Genomic DNA, 18,561 nt, shown 5'->3' on the forward strand with positions numbered 1-18,561 from the left:
GGAGGGCCCGGGCTGCCCTGCAGACCACTCTGCCTGGGTGATCAGGCATGGTTCCTCTCCCCACCCCTGGGGCCCTGCACAGGAAGAGGCCCCTCTTGGGGGCCTGTGGCTGGTGCTGAGTCACCAAAGAGGGCTCTGGGCTGTGGCGGGCCCAGAGCCGTCCCAGCTGGGAGTGAGCCGGAGCTCGCTCCGGGCCGCCAGGAGCCCAGGCTGCTCACTTCCTCCTGCTGCACTCAGCCGTCAAAACACAACCGCGATGCAGCACCACCCTGGAGGCCCAGGCCTCGGCGTCTCTCTTTCCCCAGAGGCTGCTCCCAGGAAGCAGGGTGCCAGCTGCAGCTTGCTTCTGGAGAGGCCTGAGGACCCTTCCTGGGGCCCCCTGCCCCACCCCCCGCCGCGGGCGCACTTCCCCCTGGCGTTATCAGTGTTTTCACTGGGAGGCTGGGGTCCAGGCCGAGGGAGTGGCTTAGAGGCTGCAGCTGAGAGCCAACCAGCGCCGAGCTGAGCGAGGGGGCGGTGTGGTCCCACCGCGTGGAGCCTGCCCTCCAGGCCACAGTCGTTTCTGCTCCCTTGCAGACAGTGGGAAGTCCTGCATTTAAGAAACCAGTCTCTCGTTGCCCAGCTTGGACTCCGCCACCAAATCCCCTCCCTTAGGCGCCATTGAGAGGTGCTGGAGGACAGCCCAGCCCGCAGGGGTCCCCAGAGCCCAGCACCTCCGGCTCCCCAGCTTCTATTTGGCAAATGAGGATGCTTCTCTGTGCCAAGCGACACTGCAGGGCGTGGGGAATGCTGCTGCACATGTGCCATGCTGCCGAGGGGACAGGAGTGGCGCTTCCAGCTCCTCACCTGCTGGACCCTTGGACACTGTCTTCCCAGCTCCAGTTCCCCTCCCCCCAGGCAGACCCGGACACTCGGGACGTCTCAAGAGACTCGTTGGAAGGTTCTTCCTTCTAAGTGGAACCACCACATTCCCTGCAAGGTCGCCCCAAGGTCCCAGCAGCACCACGTGGAGAGCAGTGTCAGGGCAGCGGGCTGGGGTGTGTGTGTGACTGCCCGCTGGGAGCAGGACTGCCTCCTGTGGGGCCCCTGGCTTGCCGTGTCACTTTGAGCAAGGTCCTTCCAGCTCTGGCCTTCAGGTTCATTGCCTGAAAAGGGAGGAGGGACCTTGTGAGCTGTAAGGACCCTCCGAAGCCTGGGCAAAGGGTCCCCGAGGATGCCAGTGTGGAGTGACCAGATGTTACAGGGACAGGGAGGCCCCTTCTGCTTTTCAGACCGACCTCCCTCGTTCCTAGTCTGTCCATCCAACTGTCCATCCTGCAGGTGCCTCTGTGGCAGCCCCTGGGCCAGGCACGGCCCTGTCCTCAGAGCGCTCACAGCCCAGCGTGGAGCCTGTGAGCCAGAAGCTCCACACCATGCTGACAGCTGGGCGGGAGGGGTGTCAGGTGCCCAGTGAGGCCTGAATCTGTGGTCAGAGGAGGGACCCTTGGCTTCCCCCAAGGGGCCAGTCCCCAGACTGTGTTTCAGCTCAGACAGAGGTCCAGAGCCCAGCGCAAGCGACCACAGGCGGGAACAGGGCCACAGGGAGGGAGTGTGCTCTGCCCCTTGAGGGGTGACCCCAACTGCCACCCCAGGAGCACCAGGACTTCCCAGACCTTGAAGCCACACTTCCACTTAACTGCCTGTGTGGCTAGCGACAGTGGCTTCTTTTTTTTTTTAGCAACCGCAGCACACAGCTCATCTGTTTGCGACAAGCCAAGAGAAGCGAGCTGCTGCTCCCCTGGGGAGCCCGTCCTGCTGTCCTCCTGATGCGCCTGCCCCAGCCTCTGCGGGCCTCTGGCAGGGCGCAGGCACAGCCCAGCAGGGGCCAGGGGCCAGCCCCAGGCCTGGCAGTGCGCTGCAGCTGCTGCGCGCAACCTCCCTGAATCCTGGTAACCGCCCGTGGAAGCAGAACCTGAGGCTCAGGGACTGCGTTGAATATAAAGGCCACTTTTTGTTGTGTCTTTAGCACATCCTCAAGTGACGTTGGTATCATACGCATTTTAGGACCCAAACAATTGTCACCAGCCTCCTGAGCCTACATGCGCACTCACACACACACACACACACACACACACACACACTCAGCCCTGACAGCTGCCCTGCCCTGCGTCTGGCGCTGAGGGTCAGGCCCCAGGGCCATCGAGGCTGTGCCTTGGCCCCGCCCCAGGGGCTCCAGGGAAGGGCGTTTGAGGAGGAAGCAAGGAAGCCCTGGAGCCCTAGAAATCACACCGCGGGCCTCACCGTGCCGGGCAGGCGGAAGCCTCCCCTCGGGCAGCGCCAGCAGACCGCAAACAGGCAATGTGTCAACGTGTCTAAAAAGGGACGCTTTTGCTCAGTCCTGCAGCCCCACAGCTGACCCTGGCCACCACCGCCTCACCGCCCAGCCGCCAGCCTTCGGCCCACATCCTGCTGCAGCCTCCCCAGCAGCCGCTTCCCAGACTGTGCCGGGTCTTCTCAGATGGCCTGTACCAGGCCTCTGGGCTCCTGAAAGCAGCCACACGGGGAGGCAGGTGGGGGCAGGTGCCTCTGGGCCTCCGGGCCTCCAGGCAGGTTCCCCCTGCATGGCCGGGGAGCATGTGCGGGTGTTGGCGGTCCGGTCTCAGACCTGCTTTCTGACTCGGCCTCAGTCTGCTCGCCTGTTAAATGGGGACGACGGCACCAACTCACTGGAGGCCGTGCTCGATCAAGTGCCCGACGCTAGGGGCCACTGTCCCAAGGTGGCAGCTCACATTTAGGGTCAGCGAGGCAGGGGTGGGGGGTGGGGGGGGGAGACGGGAAAGGGCCTTTATGCTCTTGACTGCCAGCAGAACGAGAGACAGGTCGCTGCTCCGAGCATGTTACGGGCCGACTCCCTCGGTCCTCGCCACAGGGGGACGCTGTTCCTATTAGTCCCACTTTACTGAAGAGGACACAGAGGCCCAGAGAGGTCAACTCCCTCACCCAAGGTCACCTGGCTAGTGAGCCCTGCTCTTGCTGCCCTTTGGGTTGGAAACGTGTCCATTGGTCTTCACCAAAGTTTCAAGTCAGCCGTGCTTTGAGCTCCGGGGACCAAGGCGCATATTGCCAGGCCCCAGAGGGAGGCTTCAGCGTGAGCCACACGGGACCCAGGCCCCACAGAGGGGACCCAGCAAGGTCAATGACGCCCTTGCAGTGCAGTGTGAACAGCCCTGTGGCTGGAGCGGGGTTGGCTGGTGACTTCTGCACTTGCAGTTCTGAAGCCACAATCCGAACGTCCACCGATTGACACTCATGAGTGCAAAAACCCCAGGATCCAACCCGTGGGGCTTCCAACCTTTCAGGACCCAGCATCCAAGTGTGTATGAGCTGAAATGCACCCTAAAATGTACCGTTCCCCCCTGCAAAAGGCACAGCAGCCTCACCCCGGCCGGACAGAGAAGAGCCAGGCGCCTTTCCCCCAGAGACCTGGGTCTGACTGCAGGGGAGCCTGGAGCCCCAGTGGTCTGGCTGCATGGCTCAGGGTGTTTCCCGGCGGCCTCGGCCACAGCCCACAGGTACAACTGACCCCTCCCTGGGCTGGAGCTGGGGCTCAGGCCTGAGCAAATCTAGGAGGGACAGGAGCACTCAATAGAAGCCGTGCCCTCGGGGACCTTCAGGACAGCTGGGAAAGCGAACAAGCCCAGAGCCAGCATCATCCGGGCCGCAGGTGGGGCCGAACCAGGACCAGGGCACCGTGCAGCCTGTAGACTTCCCAGATGGCAGGACGGTGGCAACCTGGGGTCACGCTGCTGGCTTGCAGAGTCTCCAGTTCCCGGGTTCTGCACACAATAGGTTGTCCCCATGGCAGAGACAGGGGACACTGAGCCACCTCAGACTTCTGGGTTCCGGCTGGGAGGACAGTGGAGCACAGGACAGGCACTGCCACCCAGCCCCACATTTTAAGAAGCCAGGTCTCCCCCGGACTCTGATGTCTCCCTCCATGGAGGCATCCTTCAAGCCCTGCCCCCATTGTAGAATCCCCCCCAGGAGCCTTCCTGCTGGGGGAGGGGCAGTGGGCAGGGGAACCGTGCCTCATCCTGGCCTGAGCCTTTGATCCAACAGCCTCCCAACTTCTGGCCAGACTTCCGCCCAGGTGGGAGCCTCCAGTTCGGGCAGCTGGGGGTATCATTCTCCGTCCCTCCCCACCCCTCCAGGGCCTGCCCAGCTCTGCCTGTGGGGAACAGAGGGTCCAGCGAGTGCCTGCTGTGAGCCAGGCCCTGTCCTGGGCCCTGGAACACTGAGGTGCCTGGGGCCGAGGTCCTGCCTAGGCTGCCCACCCACACAAGTAGGTGCTCAAATGATCCTCAAACCGAACCGCAGTTCCAGCAAATCAAAGTGTGGTACCTGCCCTGGCTGGTGTGGCTCAGTGGATTGAGTGCCCCACTTCAAGCCAAAGGGTCGTCGGTTCGATTCCTAGTCAGGGCACATGCCTGGGTTGCAGACCAGGCTCCCCAGTAGGGGGCGCACAAAAGCATAGTGCCTGTAGCAGGGCCCCACCCTGCGCCCCTCCCTCTTCCCCAGTCCCCTGGGCTCCTGATCTTTAAGGGGTGCAGGTACTCAGAGCAAGGAGAGCCTACTATTTCCCAAAGACTTGTCGTGTGTTAACTAGCAGTTATGGAGCACCTGCTGTATGCACAGCCCTGTTTTGTGTGGAGAACCAGAGACGTAACCACTACTGAGCCTGGACGGACTGAGCAGCACCCACATCGCTGACTTACAAGAAGGAAGGGCAGGGACTGAGGAGGTTTACGGGAAGAAGGGGCTTGACAGATGGAGGAAAACTGCTGGGGCTGGGGCTGGGGGCGCGCAGGGCGCCCGGGAACTGCTCTGGCAGTGCTCGCTGTCGCTGGAGGGAGCAAGTCTCGTCTACTCTTTGGGTCAGACAGGGCCGGGACGGCGGGCCCAACAGGCCATTAGAGACAAGTCCAGAGCGCCAGGGAGTTGTCCGAGGGCGCACAGCAGGGAGCAGGCCAAGGAGGGTGTCCAGGGCAGTATCCTTTGAAAGCTCCAGATACGCCAAGATGAATCAGGAAGGCCTGTCCTTGGCCTCGGGCTCTTAAGCAAGGAGGCTTCTTTCCCCTTTGAGAGGGTTGCAGAGGTTATTTATACCCTGGTGGGTGGGGCAGGAACTTGGGGCAGGCGCGGTGGCAGGAGCGGGCTTACCTGCTTCCCGCCACCAAGGCTGGGCTAGGCGAGAGGCGGCCGGGGAGGAGCCGCGCGCACCACCTGTAGACGGCGGGGCGACCGGCGGACCTACACTCTCCGGGCCGGCCAGGGCCGAAGGGAGCCCGGAAGACGGGGAGAGCGAGAACCCAAACTTGGAGAGAGGAGTGACCTGGGGGCCGGGGGCGGAGCCGCGAGCAGGGCGGCGGGAGCGAGCGCGAGCGGGAGCGCGCTGGCCCAGGAAGCGGAGAGCGCCGCCCACCCAACCCCGGCGAGAGCGCAGCCGGCTGAGGCAGGCTGGGCTGGGGGCTGCCGGCCCTCGACCCCTGCCGTGACCCCGCAGCCAAAAGCCCACTCCCAAGATGATGAAGAGGCAGCTGCATCGCATGCGGCAGCTGGCCCAGACGGGCAGCTTGGGACGGTGAGTGCCCACTCCATTCCTTTCGGTCCCACGCTCACCCCCGCACGACCCGGGGGAAGGTGGAGGAACCGGGGCGGGGGAGAGGGGAGACCGGAGACAGCTGGACAGCCACCCTCTGACTAACCAGAGCCCTACCGCTCTTGCCTCTGAAGGCCACCCCCGCCTCCCAGCCAGAGCAGGAGGGAAAAGCGCTGCTTCTTGGGGGAAGGGGCGCCCGCCGCCCCTGGTTGGAGTGGGGTGTGGGGAGGATCAGGGATGCTGAGCCTTCTCTGTCTGCATGGGCATCAGAGTGAACGCTCCTTCCTGGCCTCACTTGTCCCCTCTGTGCAATGGGGACAGTTAACCATCTCTGGTTGCCTGGGGGGAGGGGCGGTCAGGGCCCCAGATCTTGAGGGAGGAGGGTCCTGGCCTGGCTGGAGGGGCCTGTTCCAGTCCCGTCCCGTAGTATGCCCCACTCCCCCCAGCCCAGAGGCTTGCTTCTCTGTCTTGCTTCTGCTTTCCCAGTCTCAGGTGGAAACATCTCCTGCCTCCCGGTCCCATCCCCAGCCCCTGAGCTGGTAGAGTGGAAGCCGGAAGTTTGGGGAGCTCCCCCAGCCCGCCTTCTCTCTTCTTCCCCCTGCATTGGGAGTTTCCCATCTCTGGGCCCAGGGGAGACCTGGTTCTGGTCTCACGCTGGAACAGATGCCTTTGTGGGTGGGCCCGGGCAGTCAGGCTGCCTTGGTCTGGGCCTGTGTCCCCACGTGTCCCTGGGCAGGGGCCCAGGGTCTGTCCACCACTCCAGTCCAGCGTCCTGTGCGGCTGACAGCCCCAGAGTCTGAGCTCACACACTTCCCGTTCTTGGGGCCAGCCCAGGCCTCCTCTCCCCAGGGCAGCAGAGGAGACAGGCTGGGCCCTAGGGTGCCCCCCCCCAGTCTCCCCTTCAGTTTCATCCACTCTCTCTCTCTCGGGACTCAGCCCTGGGTGGAGGAGGAAAAGCCATGCATCCTAGTGCCATCCCCATGGAATGTGCTCCGACTGGGATGAGGCAGGCGGGCCACCCAGGGCGAGCCCCAGCTGGGAGGGGTGCTGGAAGCACCTGGCGTCCAGGCACTGTGTTGGGGGGGTGCTTTCTTAAGCTGGGCCGGCTCAGCAGAAGCTCTCCCCCCACCCCATCCCCCTCATAGCACCCCGGAGACAGCTGAGTTCCTGGGTGAGGACCTCCAGCAGGTATGTGCCCGGGCCGGCCGTGGGTGGCGAGGCAGGTCTGTGCAGGCTATCAGCCGAGGGCCGGGCGGGGACGCCAGTTGGGGGCCTCCGTTGAGTCATTCCCCAAGCCGCTGGTCATAGAGTCCCCAGGAGGGGGAAGAGAAAGGGCGGTGGGAGGGGCGACAGCAACCTCCTGGGATCCATAACGCCCGCGCCCCCTCCCAGGTGGAGCAGCGGCTGGAGCCAGCCAAGCGGGCAGCCCACAATGTCCACAAGCGGCTGCAGGCCTGTCTGCAGGGCCAGAGCGGGGCGGACATGGACAAGCGGGTGGTGAGTAGGGGTCCCAGGGAAGGAGGGGCCTGGTAGGACACGTCTGTCCAACGGGAAATGAGGTTGGGACTGGGCCTCCCTTCCAGTCTGCACCTCTGGCCTCAAGCTGGTGAAGACCGCTCTGCCACAACCCCCCTGGGGACCCTACCCTTGAGGCCCTAAGTCTTCCCCATCCTCTTCTTGACCCCGCCCTCCTCCCAGCACCAATCCCCTGAGCCAAGGTCAGGCCTCTGACTGCACCTGAACTTCTCTGTGCAATCAGTGGAGCAGGCCCTCTCAACTAGGCAGTCTGTGAGGGCTTCTCGAAGGAAGTGACATTGGAGCTGGATTTCTGGTGACACTCACCGGCCTTAATCAACAGGCAGGGTTTATGCACTGTTAGTCTGTTGCTAAGATGTGTCAGTGCGTTGCCTCACTCCGTGCTGACAGCAGTGCTAGGAGGAGGCTGCCTTTATTAGCACTGGTACCGATGAGGAAACGGAGCCTCACAGAGGTGGAGTGACTCACTCGGGGTCACGCAAGCTAATCAGTAGCAGAACTGAGATTTGAACCCCGATCCCTCTGACCAAACCTGGTGCCCTCTAGGTGGGAATCCGGTTTGGAATCAGTCAGTAATTCAGTGTGGCCACAGCTCCGGGGGAGAGAGGGAGCAGCAGCGGTCACCGAGGTTTTGAGCTTCTCCGTGGCTGTATCAGCCACACGAGCCCTGAGGCGGGGGTGGGGGCCCTCTTCTAGGCCTCTTCCCAGCTCTTCCGTTTTCCTCCCAACTGTGTGACCCTGGCAAACTCCGGGCCTCCTGCTCTTAGTTTTCCGGGTTGTGATGGCCTTTGGTCATTCCTTCCCCCCTGAGGTCAAGTGGCTTCTGGGAATGGGAAAGGGGGCCCCAGAGGGACAGGAGCTCTTTACATGGTCCCAGGCAGAGGTCACCCCCGCCGTGCCTTGTCACCGTCCTGCTTCCACTCTTGTCTGTGGCGGTGGCCCTCCTGGGTTCCCTCCTCCCCTGTCCACGCACAGGGCCTCATGGGGTCCCGCCCCCGAGGGACACACCGAGAGTGTGAGCGGGTGAAGGGAGGCTCGCAGGCGAGGGCAGGCACTCACGCTCACAGCCGGCCCTGCCCTGCCCTGCCCTGTAGAAGAAGCTTCCCCTCATGGCCCTGTCCACTGCAATGGCCGAGAGCTTCAAGGAGCTGGACCCTGATTCCAGCATGGGGTGAGCACGGATGGGGCCTCAGCCTTCCCCTGGACAGGCCAAGGAGGGATCTGAACCGGAAGGGGGTCCGGGGCAGGGAGGGTAGCTCCAGTGGAAGGGTGACCAGGCTGGGGAGAGTGTCTGGTCTGGGGACAGTGACCTGGTCAGTGAGGACGGGCAGGCCTGAGAAGGTGTGAGGCTCAGCGAGGATGCAGGAGCCACAGAAGGGGCAGGGGGTGATGGGGAGAGGGGGAGCCCCGCCCAGCCTCTCCAGATGGGGGTGAGGGGCTATAGGAGCTGGGCCCATGGTGCTGTGTCCGCAGGAAGGCCCTGGAGATGAGCTGTGTCATTCAAAACCAGCTGGCCCGCATCCTGGCCGAGTTTGAGATGAACTTGGAGAAGGATGTCCTGCAGCCTCTCAACAGGCTGAGTGAGGTGAGCCCACCTGCTGTCCCCGGCCTCCCTGGTCCCCAGCTCCCACTACCCTAGCCCACTCACCCCCTCCCTCCCCCTGCCTGTGCCTAGGAGGAGCTGCCAGCCATCCTCAAGCACAAGAAAAGCTTGCAGAAGCTGGTGTCGGACTGGAATGCCCTCAAGAGCAGGTGGGAGCCCCAGGGTGTGAGTGGGGTCCGTGCCTGGGTCAGCCCACAGAGGGGGCCAGACAGCTTCGAGGCCCTTCCCACACTGGGAGGACACTGGGCACAGAGTGTGTGCCTGTGCACACATCCAGTCCTTAGGAACACGTGGTGAGGGTACACGTGAAGGTCCCTCTGTGCATGTGTGTGCATGTGCTTATGCCAGCTGGGGGTGACTCAAAAGGCTAAGTAGCCCTAAAAAGTCCTCCCACCCTCGACTCTGCAGTTGGGTGGTTGTGACTTCCAAGCCTACCACCAGGTGGCGCCCCAAGCACTCTTGGCCCAGGCCACAGCGGAGCTCTGGGATCTGCATCTATGAATCCCAGAATCCCCTGTGGTCAGGGATTTGCATCTGTAATTCCCACAATCCTCTGTGGTCAGGCATATGGAGGGGACACCTGACTTTGGGCATGAGTGGGGACAGTGACCCCCCTACCTTGGGTTCGTCCCCAGGCTCAGCCAGGCAGCTAAGAACTCAGGCAGCGGTCAGGGCGGGGGCGGCGGCCCAGGCGGTTACAGCCACACGGCCACGGCCAACAAGGTGGAGACGCTGAAGGAGGAGGAGGAGGAGCTGAAGAGGAAGGTGGAGCAGTGCAAGGTGAGGAGGCACTTGGGGTTGCCGGGATGTGTGGGGGTGGCGGAGGGGGGAGCTGTCATTTCACAGACAAGGAAACTGACGCCCACAGAGGTGGTGTCCCTTGCTCAGGGCCACGTAGGTAGGAAGCGGCAGAGCCGGGTTCCCCGGGGCCCTGGCCTGTTTGCTGAGTGAGCGAGTGAGTGCAAGGTGGACGGATGAATGAATGAATGGATGGTTATGGGGACACGGAGGTGAGGACTAGAAGCCGGAAAAGCCCCTCAGGAGTTCAAGGAGTTTTCTGTGGGAGGTCCCCAAGTGCAAACCTCGGCAGAGAGAAGAGAGCAGGCCGGGACCCCTCATGTACAACTTGGGCAAGTCGTAACCCCTCTGGGCCCTGCCTCGCTGATGCAAGCCCTCCCCCCTCGGTCCCCAAGGATGAGTATTTGGCCGACCTGTACCACTTTGCCACCAAGGAGGACACCTATGCCAACTACTTCATAAACGTGAGTCCAAGACTGGGCTGCAGCCCCCCAGGGTGCCGGGCTCGACACCAAAGCCAGAGGGTCTCTGTGAGAGGGAGGGAGTGGGGAAGGAGGGAGGGGTCTGCTCTTGCGGACCCCGAGGGAGGCCAGCTTCCCTCATTTCCCCGGGGGCGCACTCTTGTCCCCTCAGCTCATGGAGATTCAGGCCGATTACCATCGCAAGTCTCTGAGCTCTCTGGACGCCGTCCTGGCCGAGCTGAGGGAGAACCACAGCCAAACAGGTGGGGACACGGGGGGCCCCGGCCCCGCACGCCAGACCCCCACGTGCTAAGGCTCGTGCAGAGCTTGCACTCTGTCCTGAAAGGCAGTGGGCAGCCCCAGATGGGTTCTGAGCCGGGGGAGGGTCGACGAGATCTGTGGTGCAGAGATTGCTCTGGCTGCTGCGTGGAGGACCGAAGGGGTGGGGGCAGGGTGCCAGGACTGGAACCAGGAGACCTGTTAGGAGGCAGAAGGGAGGTAATGGTGGCCTGAACGGGGGTGGAAGCAGGGGAAGCGGGCAGATTCGAGAGATGCGTTGGATGGCTTCAGGGTTCGAGGCTGGATGGCTGGGTGGGAGGCAGTACCGTTGGCCAAAGCAGTAGTCCCTTGAGGATGTCTGGGGGGAGCCCCTGGCTGCTCGTGGGTAGGGGGACCCTGGGCCGCTGATCTGTCTCGTCCCTGCAGACCCCTCCCCCCCGATGATGGCCGCCCCCTTCTCCAGGGTGTATGGGGTGTCACTGGGAGTTCACCTGCAGGAGCTGGGCCGGGACATCGCCCTGCCCCTCGAGGCCTGCGTCCTGATGCTGCTTTCTGAGGGCGTGAAGGAGGAGGTGAGACCCTCTGGGGCAGATGGGGAGGGAGTGTCGGGCCCTCAGCCTATCCCAGACCTCCCCCACACTGCCCATGCTGTGCCATAGTCCCACCCACCCTCAGAGCACAGGTCCCCGGAGGAGGCGTGGCCTCCCGTTGATGAAGCGATACCACCTCCCACTTAGTGATGCTCCTGTGCGCCAGGCGGGCGCTGTGCTGTAGACCCTGCGCACTGAGGGACTTAGTTATCCCCGGAAGCCTGGGAGGGAGCCCTCAGTGGGGCCGTGTGACAAGGGGAGATGGAGACCAAGAGGCAGATGTGCCCGGTGGCACAGGAGAGGGTGGCGGTGGAGCCGGGGACTTGGGTGCAGTCTCTGATGCAGGCTGCCCTCATCGGCCCTCCGAGCCTCAGCGTTGCCAGTCCATCGGCTCCTGCCCCAGCACAGATCCTCAGGAGGCAGAACTGCCCAAAGACTGAGGCCCCTCCAGGGTCCTGCGGGGTCCGCCTCCCACTGCTCACCCACGTGTCTCCCCGTGACTTTCCTCAGCCCTTCCCAGACATCCCCCTTTGCTCCAAATCCAAGACCTTGCGAGCTGAGAGGACCCATGGACACTGGTGTCCCCTCTACCTGCCAGACCGGTGGGGACATGGGCCAGTGAGGGCCAGCCACCTGCCCCAAGCCATGAGTGAGGCAGGGCCTTCCGGCTAGGGTGTCCTGTCCCACCCACCCCTCCGTGACCCCGCCTGGTCCCTCTCGCACCCCAGGGCCTCTTCCGCCTTGCCGCCGGGGCCTCGGTGCTGAAGCGCCTCAAGCAGACGATGGCCTCGGACCCGAGCAGCCTGCAGGAGTTCTGCTCTGACCCCCACGCCGTGGCAGGTACCTGCTCCCAGGACCCCAGGGTGGGGGGCCACCCCCCAAATCTCTGCACCTCCACTGCCTGAAATGATGCCACGGGTTGGGTTTAAGGCTGATAATCTGCTGAGGGGACACAGGGGCCCATAGAGTGGGGTTTGTGACGAACCCCCTGGCATATGTGTGCGCTTTTTTGAGTACAAAATCTCTGGCCTTCATCGTTTTCTCTGAAGGGCCCATGGCCCGGGAATGATAGACCTAGACACGTTAGTGTGAACAAGGGCCAGAGGCTCCTGGCAGATGGAGAGAGCTGGGTGCTGGGGCGAAGGTGGAGGCTCAGGCTGCGTCTGAGCTCACACCACCACCTCAGGTGCCCTCAAGTCCTATCTGCGGGAGCTGCCGGAGCCCCTGATGACCTTTGGCCTCTATGACGATTGGATGAGGGCAGCCAGGTGAGGTTGGAGGTGGGGGATCCTGGCCAAGAGGAGGCTGCAGAGGTGCCGCCCTGGGCTGGCTCACCAGGTCTGTCCCCGTCCCCAGCTTGAAGGAGCCCGGAGCCCGGCTGGAGGCCCTCCAGGAGGTGTGCAGACGCCTGCCCCGAGAGAACCTCAACAACCTCAGGTGAGCCCCACACTGGGCCCCAGGCCCCTGGAAGCCAGGCCCTGCCAGGACTCTGGGGTCTGGGTTTGCATCCTGCCCCCTTGCCCTAAGCAGTATTTCTAAAAACAGAACACAGGTGGACTAGTCATATTTTACTTATTATTTTTATCTTAAATTGGAATGCTTTATGAATTTGCACATCATCTTTAAGTAGAGGCCATGCCGCCACGCTAGCTCCCGTATCACTTCCACTTTAGTGTGTGTGCTGCACTAGAAGTGAGCACTGTCCTGCTCCTGGTTTTTTTTTTAAAGATTTTATTTATTTATTTTTAGAGAGGGAAGGGAGAGAGAGAGAGAGAGAAACATCAATGTGCGGTTGCTGAGGTTGTGGCCTGCAACCCAGGCATGTGCCCTGACTGGGAATCGAACCTACGACACTTTGGTTCACAGCCCTCGCTCAATCCACTGAGCTACGTCAGCCAGGGTTCCTGCTCCTGTTTTTTAACGCTGGACATTGAACTCGATACATACCTTGAACCTCTGAAGCCACACCACCCGGCTTCACACCCCACCTCTGCCACTGTGTGGTCCCGAGCAGGCGAACTGACCTCTCTGTGCCTTGGCTAGACGATTCAGAACATAACCACGCCTGCCCCACGGGGTGCTGGGAGAGTCTCAACTTAGCTCCGTGCCTGACACGTAGATGGCACTCAGTAGGTCAGCTAATTTCACTATGACAAATCTTCAGCCAGCCTGTGTGCTGTCTCGGCCACCTTTTGGAAACCCCCAGGCAGGAAAGTCTTGGGTCTCGGGCGTGTGGGTACACATCTGTGGCCCGATGCCCCGCCCTTGGCCCAAGCCCCGCTCCCGCCTCCCCAGGTACCTGATGAAGTTCCTGGCACGTCTGGCCGAGGAGCAGGAGGTGAACAAGATGACGCCCAGCAACATCGCCATCGTCCTGGGTCCCAACCTGCTGTGGCCCCCTGAGAAAGAGGGGTGAGTGGAAGGAGGCAGCCCCCGGCCCAACTGTCTGCTCTCCATCTTGCCCCCCGGGCCTGGCTTTCCTCAGCCTCGGGTGGTCAGCAGCCCCTGTTCTCAAGGCTGCCGTGAAGGGCAGCCCGAAGGGACCATGGACCCCACAGGGCTTTAGAGATGGCATTCTGGGTAATGGTGGTAACGGGGTGCTCTCGGGGTGCTCAGAAGGCTGGGAGCCCGAGGTCTGGTTCTAGCCCCTCCTGCGCCTTCCAGCCACGGGCCTGAGGAAGTCACTCTCTCCACCCCCGTTTCCTCCTCTGTAAGTTCGAAATCACACAGAGTCCGAGGACTTTTGCTTTGGGAATTAAGAGAGAGAATGAACAGGGAAGAAAGCTTTAAAATGGCAAAGTTCTGTCCTGTGCGAGGGGTCACTCCCGCTCCCTGGCCACGGACGGCCAGAGGATGTGCAGGCCATTCTCTGAGTGCAGGTGCCCAGTAGAGGCTGCCTGGGTCCAGGCCTGGGAGGAGAGGTGCCATGACCCACGGGTGACGCCTGTCATGTGCGAAGGGAGGGAGAAATTCGATGCGAGAGCCACGTGTTTGCCGTCCACGGTGCCTGTGAGCTTTTGAGAACAGGGACGTGGTGTGATTGACTGGTCCCTGTGTCCCCAGTGGCCAGCGCGGGGCCAGGGAGAGTTGGGGCCACTGAGACTTTGCCCGGTGGTGACTCGAGTCCACTCCCTTCTGTCCCAGGGACCAGGCGCAGCTGGATGCAGCCTCGGTGTCGTCCATCCAGGTGGTGGGCGTGGTGGAGGCTCTGATACAGAGCGCGGACACCCTCTTCCCCGGAGGTGAGGCTTCTGCCTGCGTGCGCGCGCCCTCCCCTGCGTGCGCGCGCCCTCCCGCTTCGTGCCCGTCCCTGACCCGGTGCCCTCCAGACCAGCCTCAGTCCCCGGCAGCCCCGCGCCCTCCCCACGAGGCCCGGAGGAAATCGCGTCTCCACTTGGAGCCTCCGTGTCCCCTCTAAAACGGGGGTGCTCCTGTCTGCGTCGTGGGGTTGCTGTGAGGCTCCTGTGGGGGTGGGGAGGCGAAACGCGGCCCGGACAGTGTTGGGGAAGAGGGAGAGCGGTCCTGGCGCTGGCTCACCCGGCGGGGAGGCCGGCAAAGCCCGAAAGCAAGGCCTGCTCCCTTCCTTCCGTCCGCAGACGTCAACTTCAACGTGTCGGGCCTGTTCTCCGCCCTGGCACCCCAGGACAAGGTCGGCGATAGGCCGGCCTCTGAGGAGCTTAGGGCCACGGCCACACCCACACCAGCTCCTGCCCTGGCCCCAGCCGTGGCCCCTGCTCCTGCCCCGGCCTCAGCAGCTACCAAGGAAAGGTAAGGACCCAGGGATAAGAACGGCCCCCTGTCTGGACCCCACAATGCCCGGCCGGAGGCACTGTCTCTCGGGGCTTCCAGCAGCACATCGGGGAGTGGAAGGACTGCATTTTCACCCCAAAGGCCAGGTTTCCCAGTTGGCAGCAGGCGGGGTGGGGGCTCTGAGGGGACAGCCCTCAGCCTCTGGTGCTCTCCCTCTTCCCTCGTGTGGCTGTGTACTGAGCACAGACCATCGCAGGCTCTGAGTGCACAGGGAGCTAGGGAGCCCCTCCCAGGATCTCTGGGATCCCTGAACTCCGGCGCAGCTGCGTGTGCCGTGCTACCACCGCACCACCCCAGTGCCACTCACTCGTCAGACTGCGGGGCCCAGACCACGGGCTTCCTCAGATGAGCGAGACAGGCGAACGCTGCCCTCGAGCCGGTGCCCAGGGCCGACAAGCCCACCAGAGATCGGTCACCACCGCGAGAGGCAGGGGTGCGAGCTGTGAGGGAGGGCAGAGCCGGGCAGCGGACCGAGGGGGCGCAGCTCAGCCGTGGGGTCAGGAAAGTCCTGCTGAGGAGGAGCCACCCGAGCAGAGACCTGGAGGAAGTCGGAGGCCTCCCACTCTGCAGCTGCTGCTTCCTTTTTTAAAAAATGTGTTGGTGAGAGAGTGAGAGAAAGAGAGAGAAATTCAGTTGTTGTTACGCTCACTCATGCATTCGCTGGTTGTCTCTTGCATGTGCCCTGACCAGAGATGGAACCCAGGACCTTGGTGTATTGGGATGATGCTCTAACCAGCTCAGCTAGCTGGCCAGGGCAGCCCCTCTGTTCCTTGTCCACTCTCTGGTGCCAGTGGCCGGAACATCCTGTAAAGATCACAAGGAGGCTAAGAGTTGGGGCAGGGGAGGCTCCGCTTTCTGTCTGGCACCCTGGCCCCATCAGGGACCATGGACACTGTCCCAGCATCACACAGCCGCCAGGCGCTCTGTGGATGCAAGCTCTAATTGATGCCAGAGTGTTTAGGGGGTAGGGGGGCAGCCTGGGGATAGATCCCAGGCCCAGCCACAAGGTGGGTGACCCAGACTCAGCCTGTTGCTGAGGGTCTCCCGAAGATTCCGGGAGATGTCTGGGAGGTACCCAAGCTTGACCCTGACCCTCTCCTTCCCACACAGGACAGAGGCCGAGGCGCCCCCCAGACCGGCCTCCCCCAAGGTCAGCAGGAACCCCCCAGAGGCAGCCACCCCAGCAGAGGACACGGCTCGGAAGAGTGAGCTGGCTGTGGGAGGATGGGGGGTGCAGGGAAGGCGGGGGGGGCAGTCCAGACCATCTCGTGTGTTCAGCCGGGAGCCGGGGCTGCAGCCTGCACACCCCAGCTGTGTGACCTTGGGCCGGTGACTTCACCTGCTTGCCTCAGTTTCCCCCTCTGTGGACAATAAGCGCGCCTGCCTTGTAGGGCTGTTCAGAGGATCAGACACTGCTGCCTGGCTCAGGCCGCCTTGTAAGGGTCGGCCAGTGTGAGTGAGCGTGGCGGGCAGCGGGGCTGAGTTCCTCAAGAAGCCTGGAGATCACAGAGTGAAGAGGGAGGACAGGGTCTTCGAAGGGCACTGAGGAAGGGGCGGCGGTGGTGCTGGGGGCCGGGGGCCCTTCGGTGCCCTCACCTGTTGAGCTGCCTGAAAGCCAGGTAGATGGAAGGCCGAGGGTTCAGGTGCAGAGTCTGCCCGAGTGACCGGGAGCCTTGGGAGGCCCCACCCAGCCCAGGAGGCTCCCGAGTTTTCCACCCGGGTGTACAGAGTAGAGCCCGGAGTAGATGGAGCAGCCACAGGCGCCTCCAGACCATCAGGAGCTGGCGGGTTGCTCAGGAACCTTCCTGAAGGAGGTGGGCATTTAGTCGCCTCTCCTGGCTGCAGGGCGAGTGAGACATGTGCTCACTTGAGCACAGTTCGAAGGACTGTCACAGGGTCACCTGAGCCGGTCCTCACCTCAGCCCTGGGAGGTTTGTCCCATCTTACGAGACGAGACGGAGGCCCCAGGGAGCAAGTGGTTTGCACAGATCCCCCGGGGGGTGCAGGCAGAGCTGGGGCCCGAGTCCAGGCCTCCTGGCTCCACTTAACTCTTCAGCTGCCTCTGGGCATCAGAGTTGTGCAGCCGCATCCCTGAGCCTGGGTGGGGTAGTTCTGGTGGGCTTCTGACCGGAGGTGAGCGAGACCCAAGCGTCGGGGGGTGGGCAGCGTTTCTTCGTTTGACAGGAGTGTGCCGAACACCTACTCCAGGCCCACCCCTGTGCTAGCCAGCCGCACCACGGCAGCCACACACAGCACACGTTCTAGTGGGGGAGACAAGCAAAATAATTCAGAGAGGCCTGGGCGATGAGGACCAGCCGTGGGAACTGTGTTCCGGCAGAAGGAACCGCAGGTGCAAAGGTCCTGAGGTGGGACCGAGCGTGATGGCCTCGCCACAGGCTCTACGGACACCTGACTGCCCCTTTCCTTCCTCTGCAGCCAAACGCCCGGCACCAGCCCGACCCACCATGCCACCCCCCCAGGTCTCCGGCACCCGCTCCTCGTCTCCGGCCCCACCCCCACCCCCTGACCCTGGCAGCCCTGTAGCTCCCCGAGCTCTGCCCCGCCGTCTGGTTGGCAGCAACCTCCGGGCCCCCACAGTGCCACCCCCATTGCCCCCGATGCCCCCTCAGCCTGCCCGACGCCAGAGCCTGCGCTCACCAGCCTCCCCCAGACACACTTCCCCAGGCCCAGCCTCCTTCAGCCCCGTCTCTCTGAGCACGCCTGAGCAGGTGGACCTGGGGGTGGCCACAGAGGATGGAGGGGCCCCTGAGGCTGCAGGCAAGACCCCCACTCCCGCAGCTGTGCCCCCTCAGCCTCAGCCCAGGAACGTTGCCTCGGAGACCAACTGAGCTGGGGGCTCCTCCCTGACAGCCCTCAGTGTCCCCTCCTTCCCGCCTGGTCCTCCCAGGACGTAGCCCTCACCCCTTTGCCCACAGCCTTCACCTCCAAGTGCCTTGGTGCCCGCTGGGTCGGCCCCCACGGCAAGGAGGACTCAGGCCAGTTCTCCACTTCGGGTCCTTTTCCTCTTGAGTACACCCTAGGCTTGGGGTGCTCGGCTGACTCTGCGCTCTCTGGCGAGGTCCCGGGGAGCCGCCAGAAGGAAGGAGAGCGTGCCTGCTCCTACAGGACTTTGGTTTTTCTCTTGCCAACGTATTTTTTTGCAAGGCAGGTAAATTATTTTGGACAAAACTGGAGCAGCAGCCCAAAAGATAGCTTTATTTTCTGTACTCAAAATAAAGGGGGGAAATTACCTATTCTCTGCCTCTTTTCCTTCTTCCTGTCTGAAATGATAACAGCCGACGTTTTTAAGCACCTACTCTAGGCCACACACTGTGCTGTTCTGCTTAAGATTTCCATGTGATCCTCTCCCTGGGGAGGGAATCCCATGACCTCTTACAGGTGAGCGGACAAGAAGCTGAGAACATGACCTGCCAAGGTCACACAGTGGGTGAGGCGTGGACCTGGGAGTAGGGCCCAGGTCTGACTGCTTCTGGGGCCTGGGCCTGGGTCTGGGCCTGGGCTTCACCCTGGGCAATTAACTTCAGTTCTCGGTATTCTGGTCTCCTCATCCGGGAAGCCGGGTAACAACTTCCACTGCAGAAGTGTTCTGCTGATTAAAGGAGACTCCTATAAAGACCAGGCACCGTCCTTGCACACAAAAGTCCCCCATAAGTGATGGCTGTCCCCGATGCCGGGCCCCCTAGTCTGCTCCCCAGGAGCAAGGGTGGACCTGCCTGCAAACCGTCCCTGAGGCTGCTCTGCCAGACCCTGGGCTAGGTCCCCGACTCAGCCCTACACCCAAGTTGCTCCTGGGAACAGGCAGGCGGAACTGATCACTGGAATCAA

General features: G+C 62.8%; 1 protein-coding gene across 1 annotated transcript; it reads left to right on the forward strand.

The window, feature by feature from the left end:
• Window positions 1-5,218: 5,218 nt before the first annotated feature.
• Window positions 5,219-17,957, forward strand: SH3BP1 (SH3 domain binding protein 1). The gene is made up of 18 exons (XM_028533422.2): window positions 5,219-5,620; window positions 6,784-6,826; window positions 7,031-7,135; window positions 8,269-8,345; window positions 8,648-8,759; window positions 8,850-8,926; window positions 9,413-9,557; window positions 9,971-10,039; window positions 10,209-10,299; window positions 10,742-10,887; window positions 11,634-11,745; window positions 12,092-12,173; window positions 12,262-12,342; window positions 13,201-13,317; window positions 14,050-14,147; window positions 14,502-14,673; window positions 15,826-15,920; window positions 17,152-17,957. Exons 1-18 carry the CDS (start codon window positions 5,562-5,564, stop codon window positions 17,562-17,564), a joined length of 2,094 nt encoding a protein of 697 aa, XP_028389223.1. The 5' UTR covers window positions 5,219-5,561; the 3' UTR covers window positions 17,565-17,957.
• Window positions 17,958-18,561: the final 604 nt, after the last annotated feature.

Source organism: Phyllostomus discolor, chromosome 2, assembly GCF_004126475.2.
Source record: "Phyllostomus discolor isolate MPI-MPIP mPhyDis1 chromosome 2, mPhyDis1.pri.v3, whole genome shotgun sequence".
Classification (NCBI taxonomy): domain Eukaryota; kingdom Metazoa; phylum Chordata; class Mammalia; order Chiroptera; family Phyllostomidae; genus Phyllostomus; species Phyllostomus discolor.

Bases quoted from the DNA above. Each gene is read 5' to 3' on its own strand.
- SH3BP1 (XM_028533422.2), top strand. From the start codon at position 5,562: ATGATGAAGAGGCAGCTGCATCGCATGCGGCAGCTGGCCCAGACGGGC. The intron at 8,927-9,412 runs GTGGGAGCCCCA...GTTCGTCCCCAG, and splicing joins TGGAATGCCCTCAAGAGCAG to GCTCAGCCAGGCAGCTAAGA. The intron at 12,174-12,261 runs GTGAGGTTGGAG...CCCCGTCCCCAG, and splicing joins GATTGGATGAGGGCAGCCAG to CTTGAAGGAGCCCGGAGCCC.